Here is a 13,777-nt window from a genome sequence, read left to right on the forward strand (position 1 = left end):
AATGCTATATTAGTCAGGCTAAGCCGTGTACACAGAGTGTCAGAAAACACAATGCTATATATATAGCGTGGCTGAGCGAGGTACACAGTGGCAGTAAACAATGCTATATATAGTGTGGCTGAGCGAGCGGTGTACTACTGTTCCCAGCAGCGACACACAATGACTGGGGGGGACCCTGGCTAGCGTGGCTGGAGAGCGAACTACCCTGCCTGCCTACCCAAAGCTAAACCCACAGACAAATGGCGGAGATATGACGTGGTTCGGGTATTTATTTACCCGAACCACGTGACCGTTCGGCCAATCAGAGCGCGTTCGGGCCCGAACCACGTGACCCGTTCGGCCAATCACAGCGCTAGCCGAACGTTCGGGGAACATTCGGCCATGCGCTCTTAGTTCGGCCATGTGGCCGAACGGTTTGGCCGAGCACCGTCAGGTGTTCGGCCGAACTCGAACATCACCCGAACAGGGTGATGTTCTGCAGAACCCGAACAGTGGCGAACACTGCTCGCCCAACACTAGTGAGGACCCCCAGGGGAACATTTTTTGCTACAGAATCTCTTTAAGCTAGCCAATAATTGGTATCATCCTGATTTACAACATCTTTCTCTGGAAACACAGGAAACAAACAATTACACAATCAGAAAATGTGTAATGTGCATAAAAAACACAAATAACCCTGCACAAATCAGTATAATGTGTATTACAAGTTCAGCAAGCAGCAACAGGAGCTGGCAATATCCTCGCTTTATTGATGAATTCAGTATTCTGGGAGACAGTATGGAAGACTTGTGTTTGAACAATGATGGGGCCAGGGCTGGTTTTGCTGGGACACTACTGTATATAAAAATCTTTTGAAACATGAATAAAGTTTATTCAGCATTTTAGGGTTCTTCTCACTGATAACCAAAGACCGATATAACAGGACAGACCTATTTTACCTTGGAAGATGATGAAATATAAGTAAGAGGAAATATTAAGACAAGCTTTATGAAGCCACCTTGAGGTGAGAATGAGAAATCGGTCAGTGGCCAATCAGGGTTGTCTGACCACGTGGATGGGGTGTCTGACCACATCTCCCACCATGCCAGCCTAATTAAGGTAAATGATTCTGGCTGCATTTAAGGTTCTTTGTGAAGTGGATCTCCAGATAAAATAAAACTTTTTGTCTTTTTTTGAAAGGGTCTGACAGAGTCACTGAGAACAAGGAGTGACAGGAGTAAGGTGCAATTTTTCCAATGAGGACATAAGTAGCACTAAAAATACATTTGTGTAGAAGCATGGGGAACTATAAGAACGGGTGACTGTATGCATGTTGGACAGATTCACCTCACTCCCATCCAATGATAAGATCTTAGAGGACAGGGCATGCGCGATATCTCAAGGGAGTTCTTAAGGGGCCCATACACCTAACGATTTTTCCGCCGATATACAGCCGTTTCGATCCCAGTGATCGAAACGGCTGTGAAATTGCCGCACACACCACTGACAGAACGATGGATTTCCGTCCGAAATCCATCGTTCTCCCGTCGACTCCCGTCAGTCCAACCGTGCGGAAGATTTTTTTTCGAGCGCCGGCAGGTCGGGAGTGCGTCGATAGCGGCGTTCAAATGTCCGACAACCGACGCAATACAGCGGCAATACATTACCTGTTCCGCCGGCGCGAGTCCCGATGTCACCGCTGCTCTGTCTCCGCGCTGGTCTGGTCTCTGGCATGCTTCACTTCTTCCTGCCCAGCAGGAAGTTTAAACAGTAGAGCGCCCTCTACTGTTTAAACTTCCTGCCGGGCAGGAAAAAATGAAGCATGCCGGAGACCAGACCAGCGCGGAGACGGAGCAGCTGTGTCCAGGGGACTCGCGCCGGCGGAGCAGTTAATGTATGCGGGGAGCGGCGGCAGCACCACCACCACAGATTGTGAACGGTTTCAGGCTTAAATCGGTTCACAATCTGTTTGCAGTAAAGGTGGCCATACGATCCCTCTCTGATCAGATTTCGGTCAGAGAGGGATCTATCTGTTGGTCGAATCTGATGGCAAATCGACCAGTGTATGGCCACCTTTAGAGACCAGGGCGTACAAGATATCTCAAGGGAGTTCTCAGAGGCCAGGGCGTACAAGATATCTCAAGGGAGTCCTCAGAGGCCAGGGTATACGAGATATCTCAAGGGAGTTCTCAGAGGCCAGGGTGTACAAAATACCACAAGGGAGTTCTCAGAGGCCACGGTGTATGAGATATCTCAAGGGAGTTCTCAGAGGCCAGGGTATATGAAATACCTCAAGGGTGTATGAAATACCTCTGGGCCACGGTGTACGAAATACTGTATCTCAAGGGAGTTCTCAGAGGCCGAGTGTATAAGATGTCTCAAGGGAGTTCTCAGAGGCCAAGGTATACGAGATATCTCAAGGGAGTTCTCAGAGGCCAGGGTGTACGAGATATCTCAAAGGAGTCCTCAGAGATCAGCGTGTATAAGATGTCTCCAGGGAAGACAGGACATGTGAGATATCTTAGCAAAAACAAAACACACAAAAATTGAATGACATGGCAGACGTTCTAAAGGTGGCCATACACGATTTTCCCTTTAATATCGTGGCAGATTAGACCACTCTAATCAAATCTGTTAGATATTGATGACGCAAACTATGCCCAGATTTTAGTCCAAAATCCATTGAATTGGTCTATCACACCAGATGGAAGGTATCATTTGATCGGCTGCAGGTTAGGAGTGCATCGATATAGGCGTTCGATTTCGGGCTGGCCAACTTGCAAAGTGTTGATAAACACTAGAGGCTGAAAACTAAAGGCCTGGTGTGCATGCGGCCAAATAAGTTACGTTTCACTGGGCCTCTAGTGTTCATTGAGTGTAAGCTCTGTTGTCAACACTCAACATGACTAGGGAGGGAGAGGGGACACATAGAGGGGGAGGCCTGAGGGGCCTGGAAGGCATTGCTTGGCTCCAGTCTACAAAGTGTGGAAGGATTTGATCCCTCCCAGATCAGATTTGATTTGAGAGGGATGGATCTCATGATGGAATCTGGTGGCGATCTATTAGTGATTGGCCACCTTAAAACTTTCTCACTCTCTCCAAAGTTTAAAAACTTTGCGCTTTACAAAGGAAAGCCATAAGCAGACATCTAAATTGGAAGATTGAGCAGATAGTTTTGCTTGGTTTAACCTCCTCCCTGTTCTCCATGACGACTGCATTCAGAGAGTGGTGTCTATAGAGAGACTACAAACATCCGGACGACAATTCAAGTTTGGAGACTAGAACACTATTTCATTCTGCCACACATTTCACGTTCCACAGGCCAAGATCTTCAATGCTGGCAAATTCCCAGAATCATTACCCTAAAATGCTGGAAAAGATACTGTATATAATACTGATAGTGCACAACCCGTACCAATACTGCATAACCAGAATATTGTCCCATGTAATAATGAAAGGTGAATGAAGTGCCGGACCAATGAGGGTTTTCAGATAGGAAGCGAGGTGTGCACGATACACTATCGGGAGTCCAGAGAAGTGACTTTGGTGAGAAGAAGCATGGTGGGACGTGTGGCATTCTTAATCCACTTCTTCGATGGTGGGACCTGAAGATCCTCCAGCTCCACTGCCGCCAGCTCCAGGGAATCCTCCTGGCATCCCGCCTGGCATACCAGCCCCGCCAGCGCCCTGGTACAGCTTGGTGATGATGGGGTTACAGAGGTTCTGTAGCTCCTTCTGCTGATGCTCGTATTCCTCTTTCTCAGCCATCTTAGCAGAAAATACAGAAAGACAAGGTTATAATGAAATCTACTAACAATGATTGATATTAAATACTCAGCATACAAGAGAGGATCAGGTTCTGGAAGTAACTGGTATGTCAAAAATGTCAAAAAACAAAAGTACACATAAAAATGCAACTTGAAAAGGTCCATACAGTAATAGGTGGAGTCGGAAAAATGGAGCTGCCTTGGAAAGAAGGGCGTCACCACAGGCGCCCATTATGAATGCAGCGATTTGCGGCAATGAACAGAAATGTGGGTGGACAGAGGCCGAGGCTTCCTGCTATGCTAATTGTGGCTTTACATAGAACGCATAGAGGGAGCCTCCGCACCCACAATTCTATTGGGCGCCTATATGCACCCATATTTCCGTTCATTGCCACAAATTGCAGCTTTGTGGCAGAGGAGTATGTTAAAGTTAGGCGACATCGGGGGTGTGGTTAAGTGTTAGGCGCCAACTGGAGGGGTTAAGGGTTAGGTACTGGTAGAGGCAGGGTTAAGGGTTAGGCATTGGTAGAGGGAGATTAAAGGGTTAGGTACTGGTAGAGGCAGGATTAAGGGTTAGGCATTGGTAGAGGGAGATTAAAGGGTTAGGTACTGGTAGAGGCACGGTTAAGGGTTAGGCAGTGGTAGAGGGAGGGTTAAGGGTTAGGCATTGGTAGAGGGAGGGTTAAGGGTTAGGCATTGGTAGAGGGAGGGTTGCGCTTTGAGTCCTATGGGAGAAAAGCGCTTTACAAATGTTATTGTATTGTATTGTATTGTTAAGGGTTAGGCATTGGTAGAGGGAGGGTTAAGGGTTAAGGGTTAGGCATTGGTGGAGAAAGGATTAAGTGTTAGGCATCGGTAGAGGGAGATTTAAGAGTTAGGTACTGGTATAGGGAGGGTTAGGTACTGGAAGATGGAGGTTTAAAGTCCGGCCCTTGGTATGTGGTTGTCAAGAAATACTGGGGGAAAATATGCAACTCTTTAACAAACCTTCTGTCGTATTTTATTTTCTTAAAGATGATATTTTAAACGCCATGAGATTATATATATATACTGTATAACACACAATCCAAGCTAGGATACATTGTTTTCCTGGAGCGAGGATTTAATCCACCACCACATTTTTGCTATCCTCTACTCTCCGCTCTTGACATTTTTGCTGGATTGGGCAGGTCCTCATCTCGTCCTAATTAATCCTCTGCAATGTTTACAGCCAAGTACAGCTTCTCTGAAGAATGCACTAAAACATTGCTTAGTTTAATGTCTCCGCCCGCCCGGGTATCAGATTTCAGCTACTCCCTCTATAAAAAATGAAATCATCTCAGTGGAGGATGATAACATACCTGGTTTCTGTCTAACCAGCCGATGACCTCATTGCACTTGTCCAAGATTTTCTGTTTATCCTCCGGGCTTAATTTGTCCTTCAGCTTCTCATCCTCCACTGTGCTCTTCATGTTGAAGGCCAGGGACTCCAAGGAGTTCTTGGCTGAAATCTTTTCCCTCTGGGCTTCATCTTCAGACTTGTATCTATCCGCCTCTTGCACCATTCGCTCGATCTCTTCTTTGCTGAGACGGCCTGATGGGACGTTTTGTAAGAGTTAGAAACATCAAATTCAACCTGTGTAGCAATAATAAAAGAAAATACTACCTGGCAGATGAGACAACAGCTACATATATAAAAGAGTCACCATGATCAAACCGTATGCCTGAGCACCTCTACGTAATCCCCAGCCTTTAGTAGAAGACCATATCAGGGGGGGGACATGAGGATTGTAGATAACATCAGAGTTTCTTCTTCTAGGCCAGCCCTGATGTCTCTTTGATCCATCTCAGTCACATTTTTTGGATGCACCCTGGAGGGCATCGGAACTACAGTGAGGGGTCTGACATACGGTACTGCTAGGGGCTGAGAGAAGCCCTAGGTAAGTAAATATACTCTAATCTAATTCAGATTTCAGCAGCTCACTGATCTGCCCTCAGCCAATCAGCGAGGAGCTGGAATGTGGGAGGGGTGATAACACGCTTCCCTCTCCCCTGCAATGTACCAAATAGAGCCAGGCTGACTGAGGTCAGGTTTATTACAGAAGAAACATTTTTAAATAGATTGGTGTGCTTGCAATGCAGGCTGCATATACAGAGCACAGGGGGTAAATGGAATGTGATTTTGTGGCTGACAGTCCCTCTTTAACAGAGTCTAGAACTAATCTTTATCTTTGAAGACACCAAGCAGTGGCGTACCTAGGGAATTTGACACCTGGTGCTGATTATTTACAGACACTCCCCCCCAACAACCAATTTTTTGAACGGAGGGTTGATGGGTTGGGGCAAATTTTGGGGGATTTGGGGGGAAAAAAAGTCATCAGGATGTGGAAGGAGCTAACTGTGTTGAAACTCTCTACTCTATACAGTGCACTATCCACATCCTGCCAGCTCTCCCTGCTAATGTCCCAGCTGCAGCACAGCAATCATTCTCTCTACTCACCCTGCTGCTCTGCACCTTCACTCCCTGCAGGCTGTATGTAGAGAGTAGTGTTGGGCGAACATCTAGATGTTCGGGTTCGGGCCGAACAGGCCGAACATGGCCGCGATGTTCGGGTGTTCGACCCGAACTCCGAACATAATGGAAGTCAATGGGGACCCGAACTTTTGTGCTTTGTAAAGCCTCCTTACATGCTACATACCCCAAATTTACAGGGTATGTGCACCTTGGGAGTGGGTACAAGAGGAAAAAATTTTTTAGCAAAAAGAGGTTATAGTTTTTGAGAAAATCGATTTTAAAGTTTCAAAGGGAAAACTGTCTTTTAAATGCGGGAAATGTCTGTTTTCTTTGCACAGGTAACATGCTTTTTGTCGGCATGCAGTCATAAATGTAATACATATAAGAGGTTCCAGGAAAAAAGACCGGTAACGCTAACCCAGCAGCAGCACACGTGATGGAACAGGATGAGGGTGGCGCAGGAGGAGAAGGCCACGCTTTGTGAGACACAACAACCCAGGCCTTGCATGAGGGCAAGAAGCGTGCGGATAGCATGCTTTGTACCGCCATGCAGTCATAAATGTAATAAAGATAAGTGGTTCAATAAACAGGGACCACGCGGCAACGCTAACCCAGCAGCAGCAGACGTGATGGAACAGGAGGAGGCGCAGGAGGAGAAGGCCACGCTTTGTGAGACACAACAACCCAGGCCTTGCATGAGGACAAGAAGCGTGCGGATAGCATGCTTTGTACCGCCATGTAGTCATAAATGTAATAAAGATAAGAGGTTCCATAAACAGGGACCGGCAACGCTAACCCAGCAGCAGCAGCAGCACACGTGATGGAACAGGAGCAGGCGCAGGAGGAGAAGGCCACGCTTTGTGAGACACAACAACCCAGGCCTTGCATGAGGTACCGCCATGCAGTCATAAATGTAATAAAGATAAGTGGTTCAATAAACAGGGACCACGCGACAACGCTAACCCAGCAGCAGCAGACGTGATGGAACAGGAGGAGGCGCAGGAGGAGAAGGCCACGCTTTGTGAGACACAACAACCCAGGCCTTGCATGAGGTACCGCCATGCAGTCATAAATGTAATAAAGATAAGTGGTTCAATAAACAGGGACCACGCGGCAACGCTAACCCAGCAGCAGCAGACGTGATGGAACAGGAGGAGGCGCAGGAGGAGAAGGCCACGCTTTGTGAGACACAACAACCCAGGCCTTGCATGAGGACAAGAAGGGTGCGGATAGCATGCTTTGTACCGCCATGCAGTCATAAATGTAATAAAGATAAGTGGTTCAATAAACAGGGACCACGCGGCAACGCTAACCCAGCAGCAGCACACGTGATGGAACAGGAGGAGGCGCAGGAGGAGAAGGCCACGCTTTGTGAGACACAACAACCCAGGCCTTGCATGAGGACAAGAAGCGTGCGGATAGCATGCTTTGTACCGCCATGCAGTCATAAATGTAATAAAGATAAGTGGTTCAATAAACAGGGACCACGCGGCAACGCTAACCCAGCAGCAGCAGACGTGATGGAACAGGAGGAGGCGCAGGAGGAGAAGGCCACGCTTTGTGAGACACAACAACCCAGGCCTTGCATGAGGACAAGAAGCGTGCGGATAGCATGCTTTGTACCGCCATGCAGTCATAAATGTAATAAAGATAAGTGGTTCAATAAACAGGGACCACGCGGCAACGCTAACCCAGCAGCAGCAGACGTGATGGAACAGGAGGAGGCGCAGGAGGAGAAGGCCACGCTTTGTGAGACACAACAACCCAGGCCTTGCATGAGGACAAGAAGCGTGCGGATAGCATGCTTTGTACCGCCATGCAGTCATAAATGTAATAAAGATAAGAGGTTCCATAAACAGGGACCGGCAACGCTAACCCAGCAGCAGCAGCAGCACACGTGATGGAACAGGAGCAGGCGCAGGAGGAGAAGGCCACGCTTTGTGAGACACAACAACCCAGGCCTTGCATGAGGTACCGCCATGCAGTCATAAATGTAATAAAGATAAGTGGTTCAATAAACAGGGACCACGCGACAACGCTAACCCAGCAGCAGCAGACGTGATGGAACAGGAGGAGGCGCAGGAGGAGAAGGCCACGCTTTGTGAGACACAACAACCCAGGCCTTGCATGAGGTACCGCCATGCAGTCATAAATGTAATAAAGATAAGTGGTTCAATAAACAGGGACCACGCGGCAACGCTAACCCAGCAGCAGCAGACGTGATGGAACAGGAGGAGGCGCAGGAGGAGAAGGCCACGCTTTGTGAGACACAACAACCCAGGCCTTGCATGAGGACAAGAAGGGTGCGGATAGCATGCTTTGTACCGCCATGCAGTCATAAATGTAATAAAGATAAGTGGTTCAATAAACAGGGACCACGCGGCAACGCTAACCCAGCAGCAGCACACGTGATGGAACAGGAGGAGGCGCAGGAGGAGAAGGCCACGCTTTGTGAGACACAACAACCCAGGCCTTGCATGAGGACAAGAAGCGTGCGGATAGCATGCTTTGTACCGCCATGCAGTCATAAATGTAATAAAGATAAGTGGTTCAATAAACAGGGACCACGCGGCAACGCTAACCCAGCAGCAGCAGACGTGATGGAACAGGAGGAGGCGCAGGAGGAGAAGGCCACGCTTTGTGAGACACAACAACCCAGGCCTTGCATGAGGACAAGAAGCGTGCGGATAGCATGCTTTGTACCGCCATGCAGTCATAAATGTAATAAAGATAAGAGGTTCCATAAACAGGGACCGGCAACGCTAACCCAGCAGCAGCAGCAGCACACGTGATGGAACAGGAGCAGGCGCAGGAGGAGAAGGCCACGCTTTGTGAGACACAACAACCCAGGCCTTGCATGAGGTACCGCCATGCAGTCATAAATGTAATAAAGATAAGTGGTTCAATAAACAGGGACCACGCGACAACGCTAACCCAGCAACAGCAGACGTGATGGAACAGGAGGAGGCGCAGGAGGAGAAGGCCACGCTTTGTGAGACACAACAACCCAGGCCTTGCATGAGGTACCGCCATGCAGTCATAAATGTAATAAAGATAAGTGGTTCAATAAACAGGGACCACGCGGCAACGCTAACCCAGCAGCAGCAGACGTGATGGAACAGGAGGAGGCGCAGGAGGAGAAGGCCACGCTTTGTGAGACACAACAACCCAGGCCTTGCATGAGGACAAGAAGGGTGCGGATAGCATGCTTTGTACCGCCATGCAGTCATAAATGTAATAAAGATAAGTGGTTCAATAAACAGGGACCACGCGGCAACGCTAACCCAGCAGCAGCACACGTGATGGAACAGGAGGAGGCGCAGGAGGAAAAGGCCACGCTTTGTGAGACACAACAACCCAGGCCTTGCATGAGGACAAGAAGCGTGCGGATAGCATGCTTTGTACCGCCATGCAGTCATAAATGTAATAAAGATAAGTGGTTCAATAAACAGGGACCGGCAACGCTAACCCAGCAGCAGCAGCAGCACACGTGATGGAAAAGGAGCAGGCGCAGGAGGAGAAGGCCATGCTTTTTGAGACACAACAACCCAGGCCTTGCATGAGGACAAAAAGCGTGCGGATATAGCAGCAATGCTTTTTGCCGTCATGCAGTCATAAATGTAATACAGATGAGAGGTTCAATAAACAGGGACCGGTAACGCTACACCATCCCAGATGTTCATTGGTCATGTTACTTGGTTGGGGTCCTGGAGTGTTGCGTAGTCGTTTCCAATCCAGGATTGATTCATTTTAATTTGAGTCAGACGGTCTGCATTTTCTGTGGAGAGGCGGATACGCCGATCTGTGACGATGCCTCCGGCAGCACTGAAACAGCGTTCCGACATAACTCTGGCTGCCGGGCAAGCCAGCACCTCTATTGCGTACATTGCCAGTTCGTGCCAGGTGTCTAGCTTCGATACCCAATAGTTGAAGGGTGCAGATGGATTGTTCGACACAGCTACGTCATCTGACATGTAGTCCTTGACCATCTTCTCCAGGCGATCGGTGTTGGAGGTGGATCTGCACGCTTCCTGTTCAGTGGGCTGCTGCTGCATGGGTGTCAGAAAATTTTCCCACTCCAAGGACACTGCCGATACCATTCCCTTTTGGGCACTAGCTGCGGCTTGCGTTGTTTGCTGCCCTCCTGGTCGTCCTGGGTTTGCGGAAGTCAGTCTGTCGGTGTACAACTGGCTAGAGGAGGGGGAGGATGTCAATCTCCTCTCTAATGCTATATTAGTCAGGCTAAGCCGTGTACACAGAGTGTCAGAAAACACAATGCTATATATAGCGTGGCTGAGCGAGGTGCACAGTGGCAGTACACACAATGCTATATATAGCGTGGCTGAGCGAGGTGCACAGTGGCAGTACACACAATGCTATATATAGCGTGGCTGAGCGAGGTGCACAGTGGCAGTACACACAATGCTATATTAGTCAGGCTAAGCCGTGTACACAGAGTGTCAGAAAACACAATGCTATATATATAGCGTGGCTGAGCGAGGTGCACAGTGGCAGTACACACAATGCTATATATAGCGTGGCTGAGCGAGGTGCACAGTGGCAGTACACACAATGCTATATATAGCGTGGCTGAGCGAGGTGCACAGTGGCAGTACACACAATGCTATATATAGCGTGGCTGAGCGAGGTGCACAGTGGCAGTACACACAATGCTATATTAGTCAGGCTATGCCGTGTACACAGAGTGTCAGAAAACACAATGCTATATATATAGCGTGGCTGAGCGAGGTGCACAGTGGCAGTACACACAATGCTATATATAGCGTGGCTGAGCGAGGTGCACAGTGGCAGTACACACAATGCTATATTAGTCAGGCTAAGCCGTGTACACAGAGTGTCAGAAAACACAATGCTATATATATAGCGTGGCTGAGCGAGGTACACAGTGGCAGTAAACAATGCTATATATAGTGTGGCTGAGCGAGCGGTGTACTACTGTTCCCAGCAGCGACACACAATGACTGGGGGGGACCCTGGCTAGCGTGGCTGGAGAGCGAACTACCCTGCCTGCCTACCCAAAGCTAAACCCACAGACAAATGGCGGAGATATGACGTGGTTCGGGTATTTATTTACCCGAACCACGTGACCGTTCGGCCAATCAGAGCGCGTTCGGGCCCGAACCACGTGACCCGTTCGGCCAATCACAGCGCTAGCCGAACGTTCGGGGAACGTTCGGCCATGCGCTCTTAGTTCGGCAATGTGGCCGAACGGTTTGGCCGAGCACCGTCAGGTGTTCGGCCGAACTCGAACATCACCCGAACAGGGTGATGTTCTGCAGAACCCGAACAGTGGCGAACACTGTTCGCCCAACACTAGTAGAGAGCGAGGAGACACATTGCCCACAGGACAGGAAGGGGAGGGGTGCTACATCTAGTGCAGGAAGTACTACAGTCCCCTGCACTGCCTGCTGATATTTTCCAGAATGTTGCCAAAACTATGACAAAAGGTCCCAGGTGGAAGAACACAGTTGCTGAGCACCACAGCGGCACCCCTAGCCATGGCTACACCCGGGGCTGTGAGCACCTGCAGCCTTATGGTAAGTACACCACAGCGGCACCCCTAGCTATGGCTGCACCCGGTGCTGTGAGCACCTGCAGCCTTATGGTAAGTACACCACAGCGCCACCCCTAGCCATGGCTGCACCCGATGCTGTGAGCACCTGCAGCCTTATGGTAAGTACACCACAGCGGCACCCCTAGCTATGGCTGCACCTGGGGCTGTGAGCACCTGCAGCCCTATGGTCAGTACACCACAGCGGCACCCCTAGCCATGGCTGCACCCGATGCTGTGAGCACCTGCAGCCTTATAGTAAGTACACCACAGCGGCACCCCTAGCCATGGCTACACCCGGGGCTGTGAGCACCTGCAGCCTTATGGTACACTACAGCGGCACCCCTAGCCATGGCTGCACCCTATGCTGTAAGCACCTGCAGCCCTATGGTAAGTACACCACAGCGCCACCCCTAACCATGGCTGCACCCGATGCTGTGAGCACCTGCAGCGTTATGATAAGTAAACCACAGCCGCACCCCTAGCCATGGCTACACCCGATGCTGTGAGCACCTGCAGCCCTATGGTAAGTACACCACAGCGGCACCCCTAGCTATGGCTGCACCCGATGTTGTGAGCACCTGCAGCCTTATGGTAAGTACACCACAGCGGCACCCCTAGCCATGGCTGCACCCGATGCTGTGAGCACCTGCAGCCCTATGGTCAGTACACCACAGCGGCACCCGTAGCTATGGCTGCACCCGGGGCTGTGAGCACCTGCAGCCCTATGGTAAGTACACCACAGCGGCACCCCTAGCCATGGCTACACCCGATGCTGTGAGCACCTGCAGCCTTATGGTAAGTACGCCACTGACGCCAGGTAATGTAAACAAGAATGTTTCTGGGACATCAGGAGGCATCTGAATGCTAAAAGAAAACCCACAAACATGAGGGAGATGATGACAACCCCAGACAGAGATGGAGATTGACCCCAAGGCTGCATATGAGACATCACAGGTTCCCCTGCTAGATTATACTCTGCTGAGGCAGCCGTCCAGGAGTCGGACTGTCTCGCTGAGAATCTAGCATGTGACCTGGTGTCCCCAATGTCACCTATAGATTCTGCATGCCAGATCTTCAGCGCTAACAACGCCCAAGCCGAGCACAACTGCATTGTTCACCTCTGGTTTTAATTTGTCCTTCATTACCTAGTAATTATAGAATATTAATACTATAACGTTTTTATTGTATTTTTCTTCATTAACATCAGAGAGGCATCTCAGACTCGCACACAGATGAAGCCGAGCTTCTTGTCACTTACTGTAGTGAGGTCTCACCTAATTGTTTTCCAATATAGATTATTACGAGGGTGGAGAGAGGCACACATATCTGTCACACCCATCATTTTACAGCAATAGAATTGTGGCATTTGAAACCCATGCTGTACCAGCTTAAGAAATTAGAATCCTTGTTTAACCTGTTGCCGACCACCTCAGGCCAGTTGGTGTGAGCACAGTGGCTCCCCAAGGACCATGTAACGCCAATTGGCATTAAGTCCTGGGGGCGTGTTTTGCAGGAGATCTCGCGCGGCGATGCAGAGCTTCACTCCGTCATCAGTTTCCCAGCAGTGATCGCCGCTAGGAGACTGTTAGTGGGTGAAAGCACCGTCTGTTTACAATGTACAGCACTGCAATCTACGGCAGCACTGTACAGCCGAGTGACACGGCTGTCCCCTGGGGAGGCACAAGAGTGATCATCATGGGCTGATGCCTATGACAGCCGATCGTTGTCGTTGGCTAGCGGGAGGAAGGGAGGGAGGGAGGGAGAAAAATAATTAAAAAAATAGGGAAATTTATAAAAACAAAAACAAATTAATATAAAAATAAATAAACAAACATCACAGGAGCGATCAGAGCCCACCAACAGAAAGCTCTGTTGATGGGCAAAAAAAGGGGGAGCTAACTTGTGTGCTGAGTTGTACGGCCCTGCAGCGAGCCCTTAAAGCTGCAGTGACCTGAATTGTAA

At 49.4% G+C, this 13,777-nt stretch overlaps 1 protein-coding gene across 4 annotated transcripts in view; it reads right to left on the bottom strand.

The window, feature by feature from the left end:
- Nucleotides 1-3,249: 3,249 nt before the first annotated feature.
- Nucleotides 3,250-13,777, bottom strand: part of LOC137521998 (heat shock cognate 71 kDa protein-like) — a 67,401-nt gene continuing 56,873 nt past the window's right edge. For all 4 annotated transcript variants that reach the window (XM_068241994.1, XM_068241996.1, XM_068241995.1 and 1 more), the window contains exons 8-9: nucleotides 5,087-5,319; nucleotides 3,250-3,747 (exon numbers count right to left, since the gene is read on the bottom strand). In XM_068241994.1, the coding sequence (XP_068098095.1) occupies nucleotides 3,559-3,747; nucleotides 5,087-5,319 (422 nt within the window). In that variant the 3' untranslated portion in view covers nucleotides 3,250-3,558. The remainder of the gene's footprint in view (nucleotides 3,748-5,086; nucleotides 5,320-13,777) is intronic.

The sequence above is a fragment of the Hyperolius riggenbachi genome, chromosome 6 (genome assembly GCF_040937935.1).
Source record: "Hyperolius riggenbachi isolate aHypRig1 chromosome 6, aHypRig1.pri, whole genome shotgun sequence".
NCBI classification, from domain to species: Eukaryota; Metazoa; Chordata; class Amphibia; order Anura; family Hyperoliidae; genus Hyperolius; species Hyperolius riggenbachi.